This window comes from Centruroides vittatus, unplaced genomic scaffold (assembly GCF_030686945.1).
Source record: "Centruroides vittatus isolate TY-2023 unplaced genomic scaffold, ASM3068694v2 contig_2634, whole genome shotgun sequence".
In the NCBI taxonomy this organism is placed as follows: Eukaryota; Metazoa; Arthropoda; class Arachnida; order Scorpiones; family Buthidae; genus Centruroides; species Centruroides vittatus.
In genome coordinates, this window is record NW_027121678.1 from 751,697 (window position 1) to 774,367 (window position 22,671).

The window sequence follows — 22,671 nt, forward strand, 5'->3', positions numbered from 1 at the left end:
TCTATTATACCATTCGATGAATTTGATACAATGTGAAAATCATCTCACTTAAATTTAATTGTATACTATTATGATTTCAGGTAACAATAGCACTTACTACTGCAAATACCGCATTCGACGTTTAATAGAATCTCGATTATCCGTCCCTAAACGAGAAGGGAGTATACGCAACCTCGTGAAATAGTCATATCAGAGGAAAAGCAAAAATGACCCCTCCGGATTTTTACAGTTTTCGACTCACGACACCTTAAAACGTCGCGAAATGAAAAAAAATTCGGGGTTTTTTCTGTATGTTTGGATGTTAGTGTGTGTGGGGGGGCACGAATTTGTTCACCCTATTTGAAGCTTAATAACTCCTGTGCTTTTTGTCGAAAACTTCTGAAATTTTGCAGGGAGGTTCGTTTATTAGGTGGTTTGGTGATATTAAATTTTGGTGATTTAAGGTCGAGGAGATGGGGAGATAAAGGGATTCGCGTGTATCTCCAGTAGGGTCGGACTTAATGACGATTTTACTCGTTATTAGCATTCAGAAGTGTTTATAAAACCCATCCATACCCTCAAAATTAAAGCTTTTTGCCATTTTATAGCAATTTATAATATAAAAATTATGTCTAAAATAAAATATCATAACAGATGGCGCCACCAAATGTTGCCGGGAAAGTTAAGCAACTCGATACTGGATTTCTTCGAAATGAATTGTTACATAAGCGTAACAATAAAATAAAATAAGTTAATTTACTCATTTATTTTCAAGCGCCTTTAATATTGATTGTTTATTACGAAACAAGTAAACACACACATAAAAAAACAAACGCATTAGTTTAATTGATAACATAGATACATTAATTTATTACAATTAGAAACTTTGTACATTATTTTATATTTTTACAAAAGAAAATGTAGGCCTTATCATGAACTTTACATGAATCAATCTGCCAGCGATTCACATCTCTTTGTATAAAATGAAAATAAAACTTTTTATAGGGTAAAAATATATAATTATATACATATATATTTATCAAAAATAAATAATTTGGATTGTTTTATATTCAAATTTCTAAAATATTACTTTATTTATTTATTTGTTTTTATGAAAACGATTAAAATTTCTCAAATTTAGTTATAGGTTGCATGAATTGGAAAATTTTACACGCAATTTAAAATAAATTAAATTATTTAACAAATAAAAAATACTTTGCATATAAATATAAAAAAAATATCGTAAACTTAATGGTAATTTTTTTTTTTCAATAATTCCATAGCGAAACTCTTTTTCCAATGTTTAAACACAACATCAATTAACACTATTTTACTTCTATAAATCATACAGTGTACGTTAGAATATTATTATTAATAAATTGACAATCGGCCAAAAAATACACTTTTACAATAAAATAAAATATACCTCGAATTCTTATTCTATAACCTACTAATAGATTCGTCTGTTTTATCGTAAGCTGTCCTAACAAAATAAGTGGTTAAATTTCCTTTCCCCTTAACATAGATGGATCCACGACATTCGCAGTCGTAATTATATTTCATTAATGTATTTGCCGTATCTTCGGTTACCTGAAAATAATACCCTATTAACTTACTTTATCTATTATTTATTATATATATATATATAATTGAGAAAACTAACCTGTATCCGTCCCATTACACCACAACTATCCATTCTACTGGCCACGTTAACTGTATTGCCCCATATGTCGTATTGCGGTTTTTGAGCTCCAACGACACCAGCGATGACAGGACCGTGATTAATACCTTTTAAATTATTATATTTAAAACGGCATAAAACGACTTAAAAAGGAAGGGAAGTTTATAACCAGAACTCACCGACCCGAAGACGGAATCGTTGAAAAGATTCTCGATTAATTTGATCTAGAAGAGCCATCAGGGCTATTGCGAATTCGATAAGGGTCACTACATTATGACGTTCACGTGACTGCAAAAATATAACACTTTTTTTATAATGAGAAAGTAACTCGAAATTATGCAAACAGTAGCGTTACCATAGTCCTCTTTTTCCCGGACACGTCCTATAATTTTTGTCCGCGACATATAAAAATATATAAAAACAAACGGTGAGATTGGGAATTATGTAGTTTTGTATTTTATCTTTCTTTATTATAAAATTAAACTTGTAATTATTAAATTTTTATATCTTATTTTTAAATCCAACGTCCTCTTAAACGTCCTCTTTTTTTATGATTCGGTTATGGTAACTCTAGCAAAGCGTACTTACTTTATATTTACATCTTACCTTATTAGCCTTGGATAGCAATACAGAAACGTTACATTTATTTTTAATTTACAGATAATTTATAATAATACATACGTAAAATAATACTTACACCCGACTCTTCCTTACCGGGTTGTAACCCAGCTGCTGCCATGTAAGTACTCCCAATTGTTTTAATCTTTTCAATTCCACTAAATTTCGGTTTTAACAATAACTGTAGACAATATTTATTATTAACTTTTTTCAATTAATCTTCATTGTTTAAAATATAGAAAAATAATGTAAAAATACCTTATCGAAATCGCATATGATTTCGTTCAATAACCTCAAACACTCCAAGCCTTGTTTATTAATATCGTTTTCATCATAAAACTCTTTATAATTTGGTATGGAAGCGAACATAACTGCCACGCTACAATATCTTTCGTGATATAATTCCTATAATTTAAACAAATAATAGATTATTTTAAGTACTGTACATTAACCTGAAAACCTGAAATTCCGGTTTAAACTTTTAACCATATTTTAACTTAAAAAGAAGGTTTTCATATATGTAACTACGTTCTCGAGATTAACGAAGGACGGACGGACAGACGAACGACGGTGGAAATGTGTAGATTGGCAATTTGAAAATTGCATTCCACTAAGAACAAGGATAATAAAGAAAATTAATCGATAAATTTTATTTCATTAAAGTAAATATTAATTCTCTCGACGAATTCGTTGTACTCTTTTCCTTATTAATAACTTTATTGTGTATTATTTAATAGTGTTTACTAGTAATTGTTAAGTATTCGTTTAAAAAACAAGAACATTTTTTCTAGACAGCACTCAATTAACTTCTCTTTGTTTGTTAGTTAAAAATATAAAAATAAAACTAAAATTATGGCGCTTATTTTCGCCAAACGGTCCGTTTTACTTTCACATAACACAGAGGGAAAGTATGACGATCGGTCAAAAGATAAATTCCCCCCCAAGATTTTTGGATTCGGGAAACCTTGAAACGTCGAGAAATGCAGAAAAATTCGGGGGTTTTTTCTGTATGTTTGGATGTTAGTGTGTGGGGGAGAGCACGAATTTGTTCACCCTGTTTGAAGCTTAATAACTCCTGCGCTTTTTGTCAAAAACTTCTGAAACTTTGCAGGGAGGTTCGTTTATTAGGTGGTTTAATGATATTAAATTTTTGTGATTAAAGATCGAGGAGATAAAGGGATTCGCGTGTATCTCCAGTAGGGTCGGAATTAATGACGATTTTACTCGTTATTAGCATTCAGAAGTGTTTATAAAACCCATCCATACCCTCAAAATTAAAGCTTTTTGCCATTTTATAGCAATTTATAATATAAAAAATATGTTTAAAATAACATATCATAACAGATGGCGCCACCAAATGTCGCCGGGAAAGTTAAGCAACTCATTGCCGAAGTTCTTTTTTTTTTTTTATTTCGATTTACGCAATCGATTTATATAAATGAATAGCGACAGAAGAAATCTTAAGTAACACATCAATTCGCATTAAAGAAAATCTGTTCATGAATTTGTATAGATTATTGTCAGAAATCAATAAATAAAAAGAAAAAAACATTAATCTATATTATAAACGAATACAAAAGTTTTCTCGGTGTAATTTTAAAAACTCATCAATTTTACGTCACCAATTTATTTCCCGATAAATAATATTTGATGGTTTTATCCTTCTCTCGCATACGTCAATCGACTTATCATCATTGTTGACTTAAGTCGACAAATCTTTGAAATGTTTTTCTCATTCGTCACTATTGCCAACATGGGGGAGATATGAGTGACGTGCGAGATATAACTTATGGATATATTTTATGTAAAGGAATATTTTCTGTTCTTCGGTAGCGTGAGTCTATTTTGATGCACGATTAGAAGAAATAAGGAAGTTTTTTTTTAAGGTTTAATAGTGTAATTTGTTTTAAATTACGCGCTCTACTTGCTTATAGAACTGCAAAATGATCGAAAATATAATAATTTCGTGTTGGTAGAGCAAAAATGTATACAAATCAGAATAAATTTCGATCGTTTAACGTTACTTCAAGTTTAACTTTGATTCAGTAATTATTAGAAGATGCAGATGTGCTGCACTGTTGGACATCCACTTTATGTGATGTCCAACAGTGGTGTATCCAAGTATCGTCGTAGAGAGCGTAACGAATAGGTTTATTTATAAACTTTTTTGTAGATAAATTTTTAAAAAAAGTTCTTATATACAGGGTGCGAAAAAATCACTTAACACCCTTGTTACAGAATATAGAATATAACAAAAGTTAATTCGCTTATGTCAGGAACACAATAGACCCAGGAAGAAACAGATTACACGCATGGCCGCCATCTTAATGGCGGCCATATTGAACGCAACTCCGAAACTGTAAATAGGAATGGGTTAGTGTGATACATCATTTAGGGTCAGAATTTCACAAGGAATTGATTACTGAAGGATTTTATTTATCTTTCTCGAACGGTTACAGAGTTATGCACGTTACGTGAAATGCTCAATGTACTGTACATTCTATATTCCGTTGCGGGGTATTAAGTGAATTTCTTTCCCACCTTGAATATAGGCCAGAAAGAAAATGACATTTTTAAAGTTATTTTTTAATTTTTGGGTAAGTAGGGGCATATATTCTCTCTGTCCCGAAGAATACACTTATGGTGCTCAATATATTGCCTTAAACCTCGTAATTTTAATAAGTAATATAATATATATCGTATACTTGTTATTTAATGGTAATTTCAGCATTATTTTACAGTTTATTCATTTATATGTTATGACAATTCTTTAAAATCTTACATCATATCCTTACTTTTTACTTAATCATAAGTTTTATATTACATCATTGTATAATTAAGGATTATTAATGTTTGTATCTAGTGTTAATAATTATTGTATTAATTAACTAATTAATTAATTATTTTCACATCTATCATACCTCACTTTTTCTATTATTGTTTAAAAAGTGTTTAGCAACATGAGCTGGTAGGATATTTTCCAAAAGTATCTTATTTATGCTTCCCATAGTTTCCACATCGTCTTGCTCCACCCGTAATTTACTCCTCCATAAAAAATCTGCCCTGGCAGTAGCTTCGGTCTAAGATAAACAGATCTATCATTAATCATCACGTTATATTTTATTCAAGAACAACATTCTCCTTACCTGTCTATCGAGAACATGTAAGAGAATTAAGAAAACGGTTAACGACAATATAATATATATCGAAAGAGGCATATCGATGGATTGCCTAAATGCAAAAGATAACTGGAATTTATTTGTCTATCCACTTTCTGCTATTTCATTTTTATGTTTTTATATACATTCGAACGTCATCGACGTCAAATTACTTACGATCCATCCATTTCTAAGGGTCTCGATAGAAGGTCGGGACGGACTACTGTGAAAATGACAGAGAAAACTATTAATCCAATAACCATGACCACCAGTTTGAGAAGAAACCACATTTTTAAGAAAACGGACACTCCGATCAACGATAAGACTGCGGGAAATAAATGACCCTAGCAAAGAAAGTAAACGTGTGAAATATTTTAAAGGAAAGTAAACACACAAAAGTATTGTTAAAAATCCAAGACTTACGTGTGAAAAATGATAAGGATCTCGAATAGTTATATTGCTACTATTACCAAAATATACCATAGGTGAAGTACTGGCTCTACCACAGGTTATCTTAAATACAATTATATTATTAATGGTAATATTGAAAAGAAACGAGAATTTTAATGTTTTTAAAACCTTACCACGTTAACAGAACACGCTGCAAATACCACAGAATTAGTAATTAAGAAAAAAATAATTCTCAATACGATACTAGTACTAACATCTGTGGGACAATCTTGATTATGATTGTGATGAGTGGAATTCTGTATTAATAAATAATAATAATAATAATAAGTAAAGTACATTCGTATATAAAAATTTTTCTACTGTAAAATTTAGCGTACAAACCTGTTTACGAGATATCCAACTCGCTGTCGTAAGCATTCCAATAATTATTAACGTAGACAATAGAACTCCTATTAACGTTAAAGTGCTATAAACGTAAATATTGTTTAATGTAGTAACGTGTACTTAGTCAAGTGTACACGAAATTTATAAAATAACTTACATAGGATATAATAATAACTGAATAATTGTGCTACAAACAAACAAAACACAGGCGCAACCCATGTACCAAGAAAATTGCAAGTCGTGTTGATTGTGATACTGAGACTCTAAATCATTGGCTCTAAACCGGAGCAGAATTGTTGTTAGGCCATCCGCAGGCTTGCACTGTCTGAAGATTTGTGACGATAAATATGGTATTGAAAAAGAATTAATTCTTCTTTTAAAAGCTAACAAACTCCTACTGTTCTAGAAGTAATTCCTTAATATAAAATTGAATCAGTAGAATTTTTACCTGCAACTGAGTAGCGAACTCGATCCAGGTAGTAGATTCGTCTCAATCAATGCCAGACTCTGAAAGGGGGAACTATTCTTAGTCATATTGATCAAAGAAGAAAAGAAAACATCTTGAAAATTCCACTGGGAATGCCGTTCGCCAATGGATTTAGTGGTTTTTCCTTTTAATCTCTTCTTAGAAAATTTAACAACAACTAAAAGCTTTTCTTTTTTTTGTTTTTAAATTAATAAATAAATATGCTAATTTCGGGATTAAATAATAAAAGTACGTATTCGAATAATTATCCTTAACACATTGAATGACATTTTATCAAAATCCTGCAAAAAATATAATCGATATTTATCATATTTCAATGGCGAGAGATGTTCGGTAAAACCTCGATTTAACGGATTAATTGGTGGAAAGGGGTGCCGCTACTTTACTTTAAATCGAATTTGTTTTAAAAACGTGTAAGTGTGAATAAAATAATAATACAGCGGGTGCAAAAGTAGGTATACAGCTATGAATCTGAGAAACACAGATGTTTGGTATCCATTATTTCGTATTCCTTATTTGTGATTTAATTTATGCGTAAAAATAAGTGTTTTTTTTTCTTCTATTTTTCTGCATACTTTTTCCATAATAACAACCATCTACCTATTACCGTATCCCCCCCTGTATAACCCACAGTACATTGACTCATTTTAGCCTGTCTATTCTCGAATAATAATTAAAAAAAAAAAAAAAATTGAAAATTCTTTATCCGTTAAATCGGGGTCTTTTAAATCGAGGATTTACTGCAAATTTAATAAACTAACAATGGATACGTTTCTTATCAAGATACGAAGGGTTTTCTTAGCGAATGAAAGCCGAACATATTCAAATTTTTAAAAAAGACCACTTACAGTTAAGCGTATGTTTTTAGCTAAAGTCGATTCGGAAATGTTGGCAAAAGGTTTATCGGCACCCCAACCTTCCATACATTTATTCATCTTTGAAGAAGATCGAGCTCTACAGCTACCCTTCTTTTGAAGACTCGGTTCTTTATCTTCATCTTCCTACAATGTTAAACCATTTGTTTTCTTTTTACGTTACAAAATAAGAAGCGGACAAAGAAAAAAAACTTAACTTACTTTCGGTGGAACAATGAGATAAGTTTCTATTTGATGATCAGACAAATATTGATCTCTCAGATGTCCTTCTCCCGGTTCAATTTCGAAGCGATCATCCAATTGCTCTAAGGTAGCTTTAGTAATGTGAACACGACTGAAGCAATTTTTTTAAAATAAAAATAAAAAGAAGGACGTATCAGGATTATGTTTGATTCGACAGAAAAGAAATTATAGTTAGGATTTAAACGAAATTAAATTTTAAAAACAACTCGCAAAAAAGCAAAGAAAAAACTCACCCGGGAACTCCTCCAGATTCCATGTGGTTAGCTAGGGTGACGTCATCAGACCATACATCAAATTGCCATTTTCGAAGACCCAATACACCGCACAATACGTCGCCGGTGTGCACTCCAATCCTCATGTCGACGTTAACATCGGTGGCTTCACGCACCACTCTAAGGAAAACACGAATGGCATCAATCGTTCGTTTCTTTCTTATTCGATTTGATTTCATTTCTTATAAAATTTCTATCGAAATTTAGGAAACCGAACTTAATTTATACGGAAGAATAAATGGAAATCGATAGACTGTCGACAGTAAACTTTGTTTGTCAAAGTTTTAATTACATCCGAGCGATTTTTAGTGTTTTGCACAACGCTAGAGGAACGTCACATTCCTCTAACGTTGAAACGGACGGAGGAGGATTGTTTCGTTAATTAAAGCCTCTCCATTTCGGAATTTCTGTCATAAACCAAAGGTATTCATCGAAATATTGCGATCGATATCCTTAAACCAATTTTCGATTTCGCTTTAAATGAGTCCAACGAGTTCTTAAAAATCGAATTTCGCTAATGAGCCGAATGGCAAAGACTAAATACGTTGACAGCTTTCCAATTACGTAACGAAGCGAAAAAAAGTCGAAATTTTATTAAAAATCACAATGATTTTTTTCTATTATTTTTTTTACCTGATGGCTTTAATCATTGCTAGACCCATTCTGACGCAATTAGATGCGTGATTTGGCCTGGAAACGGGAAGTCCAGAAACGCAATAGTAACAGTCACCCAAGATTTTAATTCTCATACAATGATTATCCTGGATGGGAGAGAAAAATTATGTATATATGTATGTAAATAATACAAATACAGTGGCCCAAATTATATTTACAAGATATATTTTGAGCACTTAGCGCTTAAATAACCGGTTAAAGTGTACCTACGTAACCCCTATGGCGGCGCTTCTGTTAGGTTAGGTTAGATTAGAATAACTATATTTTTAGTAGACGTTTCCCCCTTTTTTTTTCTTTTGTTCAATAACTACTGTGAATCAATAACTAGTGACGTTTAACACGCGGCGGCTCCCCTCCGGGAGGTCAGTCGGGAGCACGAACAGTCGGAAGCGCGGTCATAGTGCCACCGTTGGGGTTACCTAGGTATACTTTGACCAAATAACCTTTACAACGATATTTTTCTTTAGAATAATCCTCAAAGTAATTCATTTATATACCCGTTTCATTATAATAATAATAAATTTAAAGTTTTAATATAATAATTAAGTAATAATAAAGTCTACGTAGTCGAAACTTTTGAGGTGTAATTATCCCATAGAGATTTATCGCGTATTAATGTAGAATAATAGGATTATCGATTGCCTAGTTAATGAGACAAATTCTGAATAATAAGTTATATTTAACGATTTACCTGTGCAATTTGATCGAATCTTCCAAATAATTCATTCAAAGTCTGCACTAAATCGGAAGCACTCAACTGTTCCGACAAAGGAGTGAAGTTAACGATATCGGCATATAATATACTAGAAGTAATAGAAAAATTATGCGAAATGAGTCAAAGATAATATAAAAAAAATATTAGGGACGGGTCGTATTTACCTTTACTTTGTTGTCACTTTAAAAAAATTAAATAGGTATGTACAATTATTTTTTATTTACAACAAAGATTCTACCACGTTTATGGAACTTTTTATAGCCTAATATAAATTTTTTAAATGATATTTTAGGTAATATAATTTATTTTAGCCATTTCAAAACTCTCAAATAAACCTTCGAAAGTTTTAAAAGACTTAAATTCTATACACAGTATTTCTAAAACGAAAAAATAAGTGTGTTGTAGGGTGTGAGCCAGCTCGATTTATTTTTTGTAAAGGTGTATTAAATAATTTATATCGCTCTCCTTCGGGATAAATATATTTTTTATAGCATTATAGTAAAAATGAGCTGAAAATAATGTAATCTTCCTAATATTTTTTAGTATAAAAGATAACATACGCGACCAGATTTGTAACGCTAGAAGGTGTGTGTAAATATACAATAATCACGTACACTGATGTATAAAACTGAGGATTTTTTCAAAATTATTTATTCATTAGGAAAGTTTATAGTGCCTTTTCTTTATAGCGAATGTATATATGTAATTCATTGAGATATATTAATAGTATAATAGATTATCAACTTCTGTTTAATTTTATTAATAATAACGATTTCATTTTAATATAAAGTAAAGCCTCCGCCTACTTAAAAAGCGGTAGTTTGTGTACTTGAAAAACAATCTGAATGAAAATTTATTTCACTTCAAGGAAGAATCAAAGACAGCAATCAAATACTTAACATAAAAAATGTTCGTTAATAGAAATTAAATTAGATAGACTTATTTAAAAGACTGCTTTACTTTCTAGAAGAATGAATTTAGTTAAGTGTACCTAATTTAATTTATTTGCATTTTTTCAAGTGAATACAATTAGTTTGCTTCATTTTTTTTCCACACAGAAAACTGTTACATTTACAATATTAAAATAATAATAATAATAACAATAACAACTAATTAAAAATCGCTAATTTAAATTTGATATACTATTTATATATACATATGTCACTGTTATAAATTATAATTAAGTTTGCAAGTGAGAAACTGCAAAAGACATTTTCTCCCCCTCCTCCTCCTCCTCCTCCTCCTCCTCCTCTCAATTATTTTTCAGTTGAATAGTGAAGAAATAAATCCCTAACGTAGATCGTTCAAACTAAGTCCTTGCTTCTCAGAGACAAAAGAAAAATAATTGAGGGTCTACGTTTATTTTGGCGTAAAATGTTTATATAAATTTAATTAACCCTCTAAGGACCGAATGCATTCTGAGGAAAAATGACGTCTTTTCTAATTTATAAGTCTGATAAATTCTGATAAAATGTTTTCTTTGTCTTTAATATTCGATATGTTTGTTTCCTTTGTTTGTATTTGAAATTTATGACATATACGAGTGCCTTTTTTATTCGAAATATCTCGAGACTATCTATAATACCATACCTTTACTCTTATCCTAAATCTTACTCCTATCCCTTGTTCCTATTCTAAACTTTTCCTATTTACCTATAGTCCTATAAACCTTTGTAATAATCTCATATTGTCCCTGCAAGAGAGATACGTGAAGCGCTGGTTGACATTTTTATACGTCTGTTATAAGGCACTGATCGTTTTTAACTAATAAATCATTTTTACTGAAAATCTATATTCTCCTATCACTTTATTTTCACCGGTTTTTTTTCTGAAAATATAAAAATTCGGGCGGAAAATAAATATATATAGGCTAATAATTCTTTTTATGATTTAGATCTATAGATTTTTTATTACTCAACATTATATTTAGTTCTCTTCTTAATTAAATAGCCAGTATGTATGGATGTTGGTGTGTGTGGAGAGCACAATTTTTTCACCCAATTTGAAGCTTAATAACTCCTGTGCTTTTCGTCGAAATTTCCTGAAATTTTGCAGGTAGGTTTATGTATTAGTGGGAAACATTTCTAGAAATTTTCAGGAAAATTGGACTATTGGTTCGGGAGATATGACCCCAACCATTTAACCAATCTTACGACTTATAAAGGTAATAATGGTAGCAATTATTAGGTATGAAAACAGATTTAAAAAATGCCGAGAAAGTCCAGCAGCTTTTTCAATATTTAATTATTTAAAGTATTATTTATTAACTCTAAAAGCTACTCGACTAGTGTCACTCGATTCGAAAATAATTATTTCTATAAGAAATTGTTTTTAAATGTTACTTAATGAAATCTTTCCCGAAAACGTTATTTTATTTTACATTTATATAAGGCATATACATAATTTATATATGTATATTTGATCGACGAGAAGAGGTTCATATCCATATATATTATATATAACAAGCTACTCGCCATCGACCATTTGATCACCGCTGACATATACTATATATCTATCCCCTGCAATTTTATGACTTAGGAGCAGTTTAAGATAATTTACGTACATAAAAATGTCGATAACACCCAATAAGTAGACATGTATTTTTAGAAGAAAGTAAAGTATTTTTAATGGCCAAATATTTTCTTTTCAAATACAAGTTTCTTGGCCTCTTCTAAATATGTTTAGCATAGATACAATGTATTATGCCCTATCCTTCTCGTAAAAAGTATAGTAAACCCCCTTTACTATAGGATTTAGGATAGGAGTAAAGGATTTAACACACTTCGAACAATAATAGAGACTTCCTCCCCCAATTAATTCGTTAAACCGAGGGTCTACTGTATTAACGTAAGATTCTAAATACAGCATTTTCCTAAGGTAATTGCAAGCGTAAATTTCTAAATAGTTACAAGATTAATATATTTCATACAAGGTGTAATAACTTATTTGGGAATCCAGGAAAATAAATCTCTAATATATTGTTAATTTAGGTTTTTTACAATATTATATTACCTAACATTATTATGTCTTTGAACGTATAACTCGTGGAAACGTTGCTTTGATTGAGTAGTGGCAGATTGGCAAGCATCCGCCATTTTCAGCATGATGCTTCGCTTGACTTCAGCAGCAATGTAAGCCGGAATGACGCTTAACAATAACTGTTCCTGTTGAAAAAAAGGGAACATTTTTAAGTAAGTTGAAACTTCTAAACCCAGACGGAAGCGATTTTATATATATTTACCTGTTGTTCCTTTTCGTACTCTAATTTAATTCGAGATTCGATGCAACTTCTGGTTCCGGCAAACGTTCTTTCGTGAGTCTCATCCGTCATCCGACGATAGAAATATCCAACTAATGACGATGCAGTGAGAAATATTACGTTAGCCGAAACCTAAAATATATATATATAAAGAAAACATGATGTTATTAAAATTTTCTGCACTTGATTACGTTCGTATATAGTTTTATCCGATGCAAAGCGAGGATTCTATCGCCCCATCCTCAATGCTTACCACACCCTATTTTCTGCAAAATTTGATACTATTTAAAGGTGATAATATTTAATTTACTTTAAACGACTAAAATAATGCTTTATAATAAAAATTTCAATTATTTAAAAATTAATTTTAGCAGATTATAAGAGAAAGATGCTATAAATATTACTAATTAGGATCACAGATCAGAAATTCTTAACCATTTCCTCTCTTTCTCGTCTCCTCCCTCCTCCAAATTGAACTTACTCTCCATCCTCCTATTAAATTTTTTATCCAACGAGAAAGGAATCGTAAAAACTCTCCAAGATACACCTTATATTTCCTTCGTATCCTCTTTACATATGTAAATCCTGCGAGTCATCGGATCCTCTTTGAGTCAATGGTTCCTATACGGTCAATTAGGATATGCCTCTCCAAATGAGATGCGAAGGAAAGCCAATGACTCGATCCTGTGATTCATTGGATCCTCTTTGAGCAATCAATGGATCATATTTTTATTTATATTTTAATGATCTTCAAATCTTCATTTGTTTTTCTATTGACAGAAGATTCGTGTATACAATTAAACAATTTATAACTAACAAACCGAATAAAATTCTTATGTAATTCTTAGTAATTATTTTAAATAGATGATGCATGTAATAATAATTATAATAATAATTTGATTTTCTTTTTTATTTTTCCGGCTGTTATACATAACACGGGGGAAGTATGGCGATCGATTAAAAAATGACCCCCCCCCCAGACTTTTACATTTTTGATCTCAGGGGATCTTAAGACGTCGAGAAATGCAAAAAAATTCGGTATTTTTTTTTTTTTTTTGTGTGTGTGTGAATGTTAGTGTGTGTGTGTGTGGGGAGGGACAAGGTTTTGTTTACCCTGTTTCAAGCTTAATAACTCTTGTGATTTTTGTCGAAAATTTCTGAAATTTGGCAGGAAGGTTTGTTTATTAGGGGGTTGATAATATTAAATTTTGGTGATTAAAGGTCGAGAGGGTGGGGAGATAAAAGGGGGTCGTGTGTATCTCCAGTAGGATCAGACATAATAACCAGTTTACTTGTTATTAGCATTTACAATTTTTTATAAAATCCATTCCTACTCACAAAATTCAGACTTTTGCTATTTTCTAATAGTTAAAAATATAAATAAAATATCATAACAGATGGCGCAACCAAATATCGCCGGGAAAGTTAAGCAACTCGTTGGTGTTTTTTTTTTTTTAAATTTTACAAAGAAATTTAATTTTTTCTAAATAAAAATACGAGAGTTATATTAACATAATACATTCTTTCAATGTAAATTAATACGGAAATTATTTTATCAATTAAATATATATACAATATAATTATATTTTATTTATTAATGTTTATATAATTTAATTAATTCTCTAAAATGGCAGAAGTTATCTCTTAAATATCAGCTATTAAAATCAAAATAGATTCTAATTTTGCGTAAAAAAATTAACAATATTTTATTCATTTGAATATTTAATAATCTCGATAAAAGTTTCATGATTAATTTTATGTAACTTTATTAATTTACAATTGTGCTAAAAGGAAATCATTATATAAATTAATTAAGCTTACAATTAATGTTATAAATATACATATTTTATAAGCAACGGGTTTTAAATTAATTTTGAACTTTAAAAAAGGTATAAAAACACAATGAAACTTTTAAAAAGGCTGGACTTTCTCGTCATTCTTTATTGTTTTCGTCCATAATAATTGCCTGATTGGTTCGGGAGATGTTACGAGAATGGAGCCATATCTCCGGAACCAACCGTCCGATTTACCTGAAAATTTCTAGAAATATTCCCCCCTAACATACCAACCTCTATGCAAAATTTCAGAAAATTTCGACAAAAGGCACAGGAGTTATTAAGGTTCAAACTGAGCGAAAAAAACTCGTGCTCTCTCACACACATACAGAAGAAACCCCTCAACTGTCTTGCATTTCTGGACATTTTAAGATCACCCGAGTCTAAAAATGTAAAAATCTAGAAGAGGGGAGGGGTCATTTTTTGATCGATCGCCATACTTTCCCTCTTATGCATAACAGCGGGGAAAGTAAAACGAATTCATAAATCAAAGTAATTCCAAACGTAAGTACTGTACTGTACGTTAATGAATAATAAGATGCGATAGATCTAGAATCAGTTATAATTGGTAATGTTACGATAATTAAATAGAAAACTATTGGAGAGAGTTTGTATTACTGATGATTTCGATATAAGATACTACAATATATAGAGAACAAGGATGCATTTGGTGCACGTCTCATCATCATGATCGATGTAAGAATTAATCAGCCATCTTCGGGCTTCGAGCAATAGTAACTTAAAATTTGCTGAGTGGATAATGACTTAGGCAGAAATGTTCATCATTTGAGATCAATTTTGATGGTTAGATAAAAATTCTTTAATTAAATAACTTTATAAACCCGTAGATATGATCAACAAATAAAATGAATTAGGCGATTTTCAGTAAAAGATGAGGCTACATCTCGAAGTAGATCGATCATAATACTACTTTTATCAGAGTTTAAAATCATGGAAAATAAATAAGAAAAATCATTTTAAATATTTAATAAATGGCGATTTTAAGGTTTATTTTTTAAAAACATTTTTTTATTTTTTTTTTCGTGGCTAACAGAATGCATTTTTATAAATTCGTGTAGGTTTATATACACGTTAGAGGTAGTAAAATTGCAAGAGAGAGAGGAGCAGAAGAGCATAAAGTTTATCTCGACAAGAACTTTCGATCGAATATTTTCATTCTTTAGAAAAGCGAAACTACCTTTCTACCAACACAAAAGGAACGAGAATAAAATAAACCTTGCACTTACCTGCTGTGCTAGATATTCCGTGTCTGAATTAGCCAGTGCTGCTTCTAAAACCACTTGGGAAATGGCTGTAAGTACACCAGTTAATGCCGCCACAATTATAGGTAGAGGAAGCATGGTGTTGATAACAAAGACGGTGAAGAAAACCGGAATAAGGTTATCCGAACAGGTACGCAATTCTTTGCTAAACGAGAATATGGATATTGTCACCACCAAGTAGAACCAGACAATGAAAGAAATTATCCACGAACATCTCTCGAACACATCCTGAAGAGGTAAGAAGACGATGGAAGTAATCAACAACAATATCAGAACGATAGACAGTGTTAGAAATCGTATAGAATCTTTCCAAAATTCCTGTAAATAGAATTAAAACAAGTTTTATTTTTATTTTTTCTTTTACAAATAGAAAAAAAAGAAAACATTGATTAAAATTTAATATATTTCGCCAGTTTCCTCTCCTAATCGACAGTGTTTCTCCTCTAACAAAGAGGGTTATCAAATTTTTTAAAAGGTAGAAAACAAATATCAAGAGCTATAAAAAGAAAAGTTATAAATTTTTATAGAGACAGTTTATAGCTGGACCAGGAATAATATATATATATACATTTAATTAATTTCGTTTATCGATCCGAGGAAAAACTACGTTGGTGACTCGTACTTCGAATTTAAATCATTCCGGGAGGAGGAAGAGCGTTCAAAGTTAGAGTCGTTCGAAGTACGAATTACCAACGTATAAATGCTTGCTATTGAGAAATTATATAAGTTTTTATATGTACTTATAATAAAAGTGAGATATTTAATCTCTGAGGGAACTTTCAGTGGAGAATTACTTTCAAAATTGTTCTTAAAACGTTAAAAAAAACTTCGTGGGACGTAATTATAATTTATAAAAAATTAATTACTTAATTTTTTTTTCTTTATTAAAAAGCTAAATGGCATTAAATAATTAATTTCTGAATAATATAATTATCTAAAACGTCATTTGATTTTGATTTTTTTTTCTCTCTCTCTCGATTTACGGAAGTTTAGCGAAGAAAATCGCATAGGATTTTTAATTTAATTAATAATTTCTTTATTTTAATCGAATATAAAGAAGTTTACGACGTAAGTTTTCTACGACATTGCCTTATTAATATAAAATTCGTGACCATAAAACTCAAAAGAAGAATTATAAAAATATTTCATCGTTCTTTCTTGTCATTTCTAACTGCATTATAATAGCAATCAATCTTTCGTCGCAACTCATGTTAAAACAAAAAAAAATCCAATTTCCTTTCTCATCCTTTCGTGTAAATTGTCATAAAGTTACCAGCAAGGGTCGACCCACACTCTTACCAGACACTGGAAATTAATAATAGTGTTTTTCTTTTTAAAAAATCTTACGAGATAAATATAGCAGCTATGAAAATAAACTTCTTGTAAGTAAAAAGAATTGATTTAATACAAATTTTTAAGGTAATTAAAACTCACGTGTTGATAAACTATAACGGTGAGTATCAGGAAGACCAGGCCATATAATAGACAAATAATTAAAAGTGACAAAAATAACGAGTGCTGTAGTCTATTGCAGTAACGTTTGCGGAGTTCTTCAATGTCCACAGCTGGATTCATGGCGTCATTTGTCACCTAAAATACGGATAAAAATACTAAATTTCTTTAATATATCAAATGAAATAATTGAGGTAATAAAAGAATATTTCCTGTTATGTCAGTTCAATAGAAATATATATATATATATATATATTGATATATATTTAGGAAAAAAAAAGACGACTTCCTGCGGAAATATCAAAACATACAACGAAACAAACGTGCCTGTAAGTCATTTTAAACTCTCATTTTACAAAAAAAATTTAATTTTAAATATAAATTACTAAGTTTACTAAAAAACAGCTTAGTTTTATAAACATTTTCACGCCTCTTGGAGTACTTTTAGAGATAACACACGAGCATCACTTCGCTAAATCTTATATAAATTTGTTAAGCTTCTACTTAAAAATCTAATTTAAATATATATATATATATATACATATATTCTCTTACTTACTGGATACAGATATCGTTTAGTTTGGCTTGATAGAATATGGTAATGAGACTCGTGGGCGATCTGCTAAGAGAGGTCCCTCTCGGGTGGGCTTTCTATGGGAAACTAGTCACTATTTAGGTGTTAGAGACGTGAAGAAAACACGAAAAACTCCACGTGTTCGAATGTATTTCAACTGGTAATTTTAGTTAACTCGTACAAGTTTTATTAACTAATGTCACTTACAAAATATCCTGCTTTATTTATGATTTTAAGTTTCCTATTGTTTCATTTTATAAAGTTTATAACAAAGTGTGACAAATCAATCATTTCTGTCATTAATACTCGCCTTTTCTACTGTAGAAGTGGAATTATTTATTCGACACTCGTTAATGATAAAGAATTAATATTAAATATACATTAAAACCCGTGTAAACCGGACGTGCGAGTCCGGTTTACACGTAGGTTTTACTATAAACCTGTGTAAAGATGTGTTTTGAACAGGTTTTTTTCTTTTCAAAATTGCAACATTTCCGAAGAATTTAGTCAGGTTTCCGCTTTATTAAGGTTCCGTTTTAAACAGGTTTTACTTTATATACAGTATACGTTAACGAATTAAGACGATATTAACGAAATAAAATTTATCATTTTTCAAACGGTTAGATATGTTTTATAATAGCATAACTTTAAAAATGATAGGATTAACGAGGATTGAATTGATGGAATAAAACAAGTAATTACCACTTGGGCGATCTTCCAAGCGAGGATGTCCCCAGGAAGACTTTCTACCAGAAACTATCCCCTATTTAGGTGTTAGACACGTGAATAAAACCCGGAAAACTCCACGCGAGCAAGGTGCGAACCCACGACTAGTGTTCAGCGGTTTTATCCACTCGGCCAATAGTGGGTCCAGATTAAATAATAATATCCCATATATTATTCATGTTTTAAGCTTCGCTGACCCACCAGTTGGTCGTGGGTACGCACCTGGCCAACGGGCTGGCCACGTGGCGTTTTCCGGGTTTTCTTCGCGTCGTTAACATCTAAATAGGGGCCAGTTTCACATAAAAGACCCCCGTGGGCAGATTGGCCATGGTCGCATTGCCTTAATCGAATAAAACTTTAACCTTTAATTTAATTGACCTTTGGTTGGTTAGTTGTAATAAATTTAAGCTCAAGTTACCAGCGCTTTTTGACAATTCTTACCAAAAAAAAGCACTTAAGGTTGTTATAAATTTAAACACCTAAAATCTAAATATTTAATCAATATAATTATATATAGCAATATTACGTTAATTAAATTTATCTCATCAAAAAACTCATTAAGTGTATTTTTAATACGTATAAAATGTAATCTAATCAATTTTTTTTTATCTATAAAAGTCTGTATTAATTTAATTATAAATGATATAACTTACTTAAAATAATAATAATTTTTAAAATTTGTTCATAGATTTAAATAACGTGTATAGAATTACTTGACATTCCTATCCATCTGTATCAGTGAATCATCATCCCATAGATCCAATAACCGACATAATAGAATGAGTTGCATGCAGATAGAGTATTTTATTGATATAATTTAATATTAATGAAGTTTTATTGTTATATATTTTCGAAATTAGCTTGAAATTTATATATATCTTTCATACATAACTCATAACATGCACACAGCATAACACACAGCACACATACAAGCGAGTATATTTATGAACATAAAGCATTCTATTAATATTTTTTTTTATCTCAGTTATGTTTTATTGTATTTATACCACGAAATACTAAAAATGTATATGAAATTATATATAATTATTATATAGAAATTTCGACAGATTTTAATCGCTGTATTCAGGTATAAAAAGAAAAGTATTCAATGTTATTATCCGGCAGTAATTTAACAGAAATTATCAAGTTTTTTTCCCCCGTCGAGATATATAACGAAAAGTAAGAGAACTTTATAATTTTTTAGACATTTCTCGTTGTCTAGACTATATATTACCATTGTAAATCATTATAATTACGTGAATTATTGTATATATATACAGACAGAAATTTATTTTAGATTTATAGATACGTCCTCCTTTTCTAAATGTCATACAAGAAGCTTTAGAAAAGTTTTAAAATTACATTTTGTTCCAATTAACTCCCCCCCAAATCATTATCATTTCTTTAAAGTAGCAGACCTGATTATACTTAATTTATGTTGAGAATTGTACAGTAGAAACACTTCTTCGTTTTCGTTTATCGTTAAAAGTCACGCCAGTCGTTAGGTCACAAGTCACCGCAGAAACGACTCCGCCATTTAATTATTTTATATAAAATGGCGTGGTTATATATAATCTGTGACCCATTAAATATGGTTTACGAGTTACGAAGAGTATCTGATTGATCAAAGCGAAAAGATTTGTTAATTCAAACTTGAATTAATATAATCTAGTTTCTGTTCAAAGTGCGGCAATATCAAGTTACGTCGACGAATATCTTCTGTAGAAAAAGTAAAGGTTATTTATTGTGAATTGTTCCTCTTACGTGTTTACAAAAGGAAACTTGAAAAGACAATCTCTCCTTCAGTTAAAAAGAACATCTAGTTAAGCCAAGTTATTACCGAAACTTGGAAGATACGGACTAAAAATATGTTATCTAAACATTCATAAAACACTGAATGTAAGCAAATTATCTAAAAATATTCTTCCGACTCACTCTACTTCAAATTGGGTAAAAATTTATTTTTGTAGTCGAATATAATAATGCACTCGCTCTCTTCTCCCGCCGAAAAATCTCAAAACACTTACTCGAGTGCACTCGAAAGTTAATAAACTGAGGAAATACAACGAGAATTACGACTGTGAGTAAATGGAATCCGTATTATTTCGGTGCTTATCGGTAGCTCGTGTGTTAGTAAAAATTTACGCTACTCCTATACTTAATATGGACGAAATGATCCAGCTTTTTAATATCTTGTATCACACACATCTTCGTTTCGAACCGATATTTATCGATATAAAGTAATTCAGAGGGTGTAATAAACCAAAATAATAATAAAAATATTCACGAAAGAGAAGTAAAAAACTCTCCGAAATTAAAATATATCTGCAGAATGGCCCGCTAAATCCAAGCATATTCCAGAGAGATTTAATATGCAATAAAACCGTGCACCTTCCAATAATCAGATGTGAGGAGAAAATATTAAATTTCCAATGATTTAAATTATACTCTTGACCGCACCGATTATTAATTCTTATTAAATATTAACTAACGGAGTTATATAAACGTTGGGTTATGTTATTTATATTCTCATTTATTTTAAATTAATTAACGAATAAAAATATACCCTTTCGGTTAGAGAGCGAGGATGAAATTTTATGAAATTTCTAAGCAGAAACTACAAATGTAATTTTCTTACTTCTTAGAAAAATAAACAGCTCCTTCTGTAGATAAATTAGGTTAAACACTAGCACTTTCGATACATAAAAGTACACGATTTCCAACTAAAATTTCCTTTTCAACTTTATAATGTTCGATTTATATTTATACAATTGTTACTTCCTCGGAGTTTCCACCATTAAGCATTAAAATGCAAATAATAAATGGAAGAAATTTAAAATGTCATTCTTCTCTTCCTTCCTTTTCTGAACACGTAAATAAATAGTGGGTTTTCCCCCTTTATATATATATATATTTAAACATACAAAAAGTATTGTTACATCCTTTAACGTGTAAATTATATCCGAACAAAAACTCTGAGAAAAATATTATATCAAGCTTCCAACTTAACGATTTCGCATTATAAATACACAAATTAAAATTTCTAGTAAATCTCCGGCCCACTCCGATAACGTAAGAAAATGATTAAAAACTGCACATGAATTGCTTACATTTTTATATTATAAAATTGTAATTTTAAATGTATACTTACTAAATTCTAAAATGTAATGATGTTAACAATACATAAACGAGTGTAGAGCACCGAGCACTTGACCGCCGTCGGGGTTCTGGCAGCACTACCATCTCTATCAGAGTGCACTCACCACCTGCTGAGTGCCTACCGCACGTTGATTGTGGCTCCCTCTGCGGACAAATGACAATTTTAAAAAAGCACCCCCCCCCCTGTCATTTGTTTCTACGCCTCAAAATGAAGTTTCGTTGAATCTCGAGACGAATCTCTTACGCTTTCCACGTTAGATTTGAATGGGGTGGGAGATCATACGTATTTCCTTTGTATTTTTGTTTTTCCTTTCGATGTAATTAACTCGAAATGTAGGATCGATGTATCTAAAGAATGAAATGTTTTCTTTCGGATGATTAACCTCGTTTATTTATTTATTTTCCCCCAAATAAACTAATTTATATATCTAAACAATCCACTCGCCGTCTGGCTGCGAGGAATAATGCGAACCTCCGATAACGGACACCTGTCAACAAGGTTTCGTTATGTTTAAAACAGTAAATACAGTAAAATGTGTATAAACCTTATCGAATTTTCTCTTCCGTTCAGACGAGTGTCCGTTTTAGACAAGTTTTACCGTATTATAAAAGATCCGAAAGTATTATACAATCGAAAAATTCAATATTAGAAACGTCCATTGCAAGTTATGTAATGTTTGAAGCATTACTTCTCGATGTGGCATGCTTCTCGAATGCATTACTTTCTCTATACTGGGATAGAGCGGGCCCCTCTTTACCTTAGGGGGCCTCTTTTGTCAGTTTTATTTTTGAACAAACGAAATATTTAGAATGTTTCTTTATTAAGTAAAGACAATCTTTAAATATTTTATTTTTTAAATAAAAATAACATTAATTTATAGGGGT

The 22,671-nt window shown here is 30.7% G+C and overlaps 1 protein-coding gene across 1 annotated transcript; it reads right to left on the reverse strand.

Annotated features, from left to right (window-relative positions):
- Positions 1 to 803: 803 nt before the first annotated feature.
- Positions 804 to 21,864, reverse strand: LOC136971609 (adenylate cyclase type 2-like). The gene is made up of 23 exons (XM_067266086.1): positions 21,779 to 21,864; positions 17,310 to 17,465; positions 15,840 to 16,193; positions 12,740 to 12,889; positions 12,511 to 12,662; positions 9,475 to 9,586; positions 8,742 to 8,869; positions 8,070 to 8,228; positions 7,795 to 7,927; positions 7,567 to 7,719; positions 6,680 to 6,738; positions 6,389 to 6,556; positions 6,229 to 6,313; positions 6,021 to 6,143; positions 5,860 to 5,949; positions 5,614 to 5,780; positions 5,425 to 5,509; positions 5,200 to 5,358; positions 2,537 to 2,683; positions 2,358 to 2,459; positions 1,840 to 1,948; positions 1,643 to 1,767; positions 804 to 1,569 (listed from the first exon to the last, which is right to left on the reverse strand). The coding sequence occupies exons 2-23, from the start codon at positions 17,448 to 17,450 to the stop codon at positions 1,420 to 1,422; spliced, it is 3,051 nt and encodes a 1,016-aa protein (XP_067122187.1). The 5' UTR covers positions 17,451 to 17,465; positions 21,779 to 21,864; the 3' UTR covers positions 804 to 1,419.
- Positions 21,865 to 22,671: the final 807 nt, after the last annotated feature.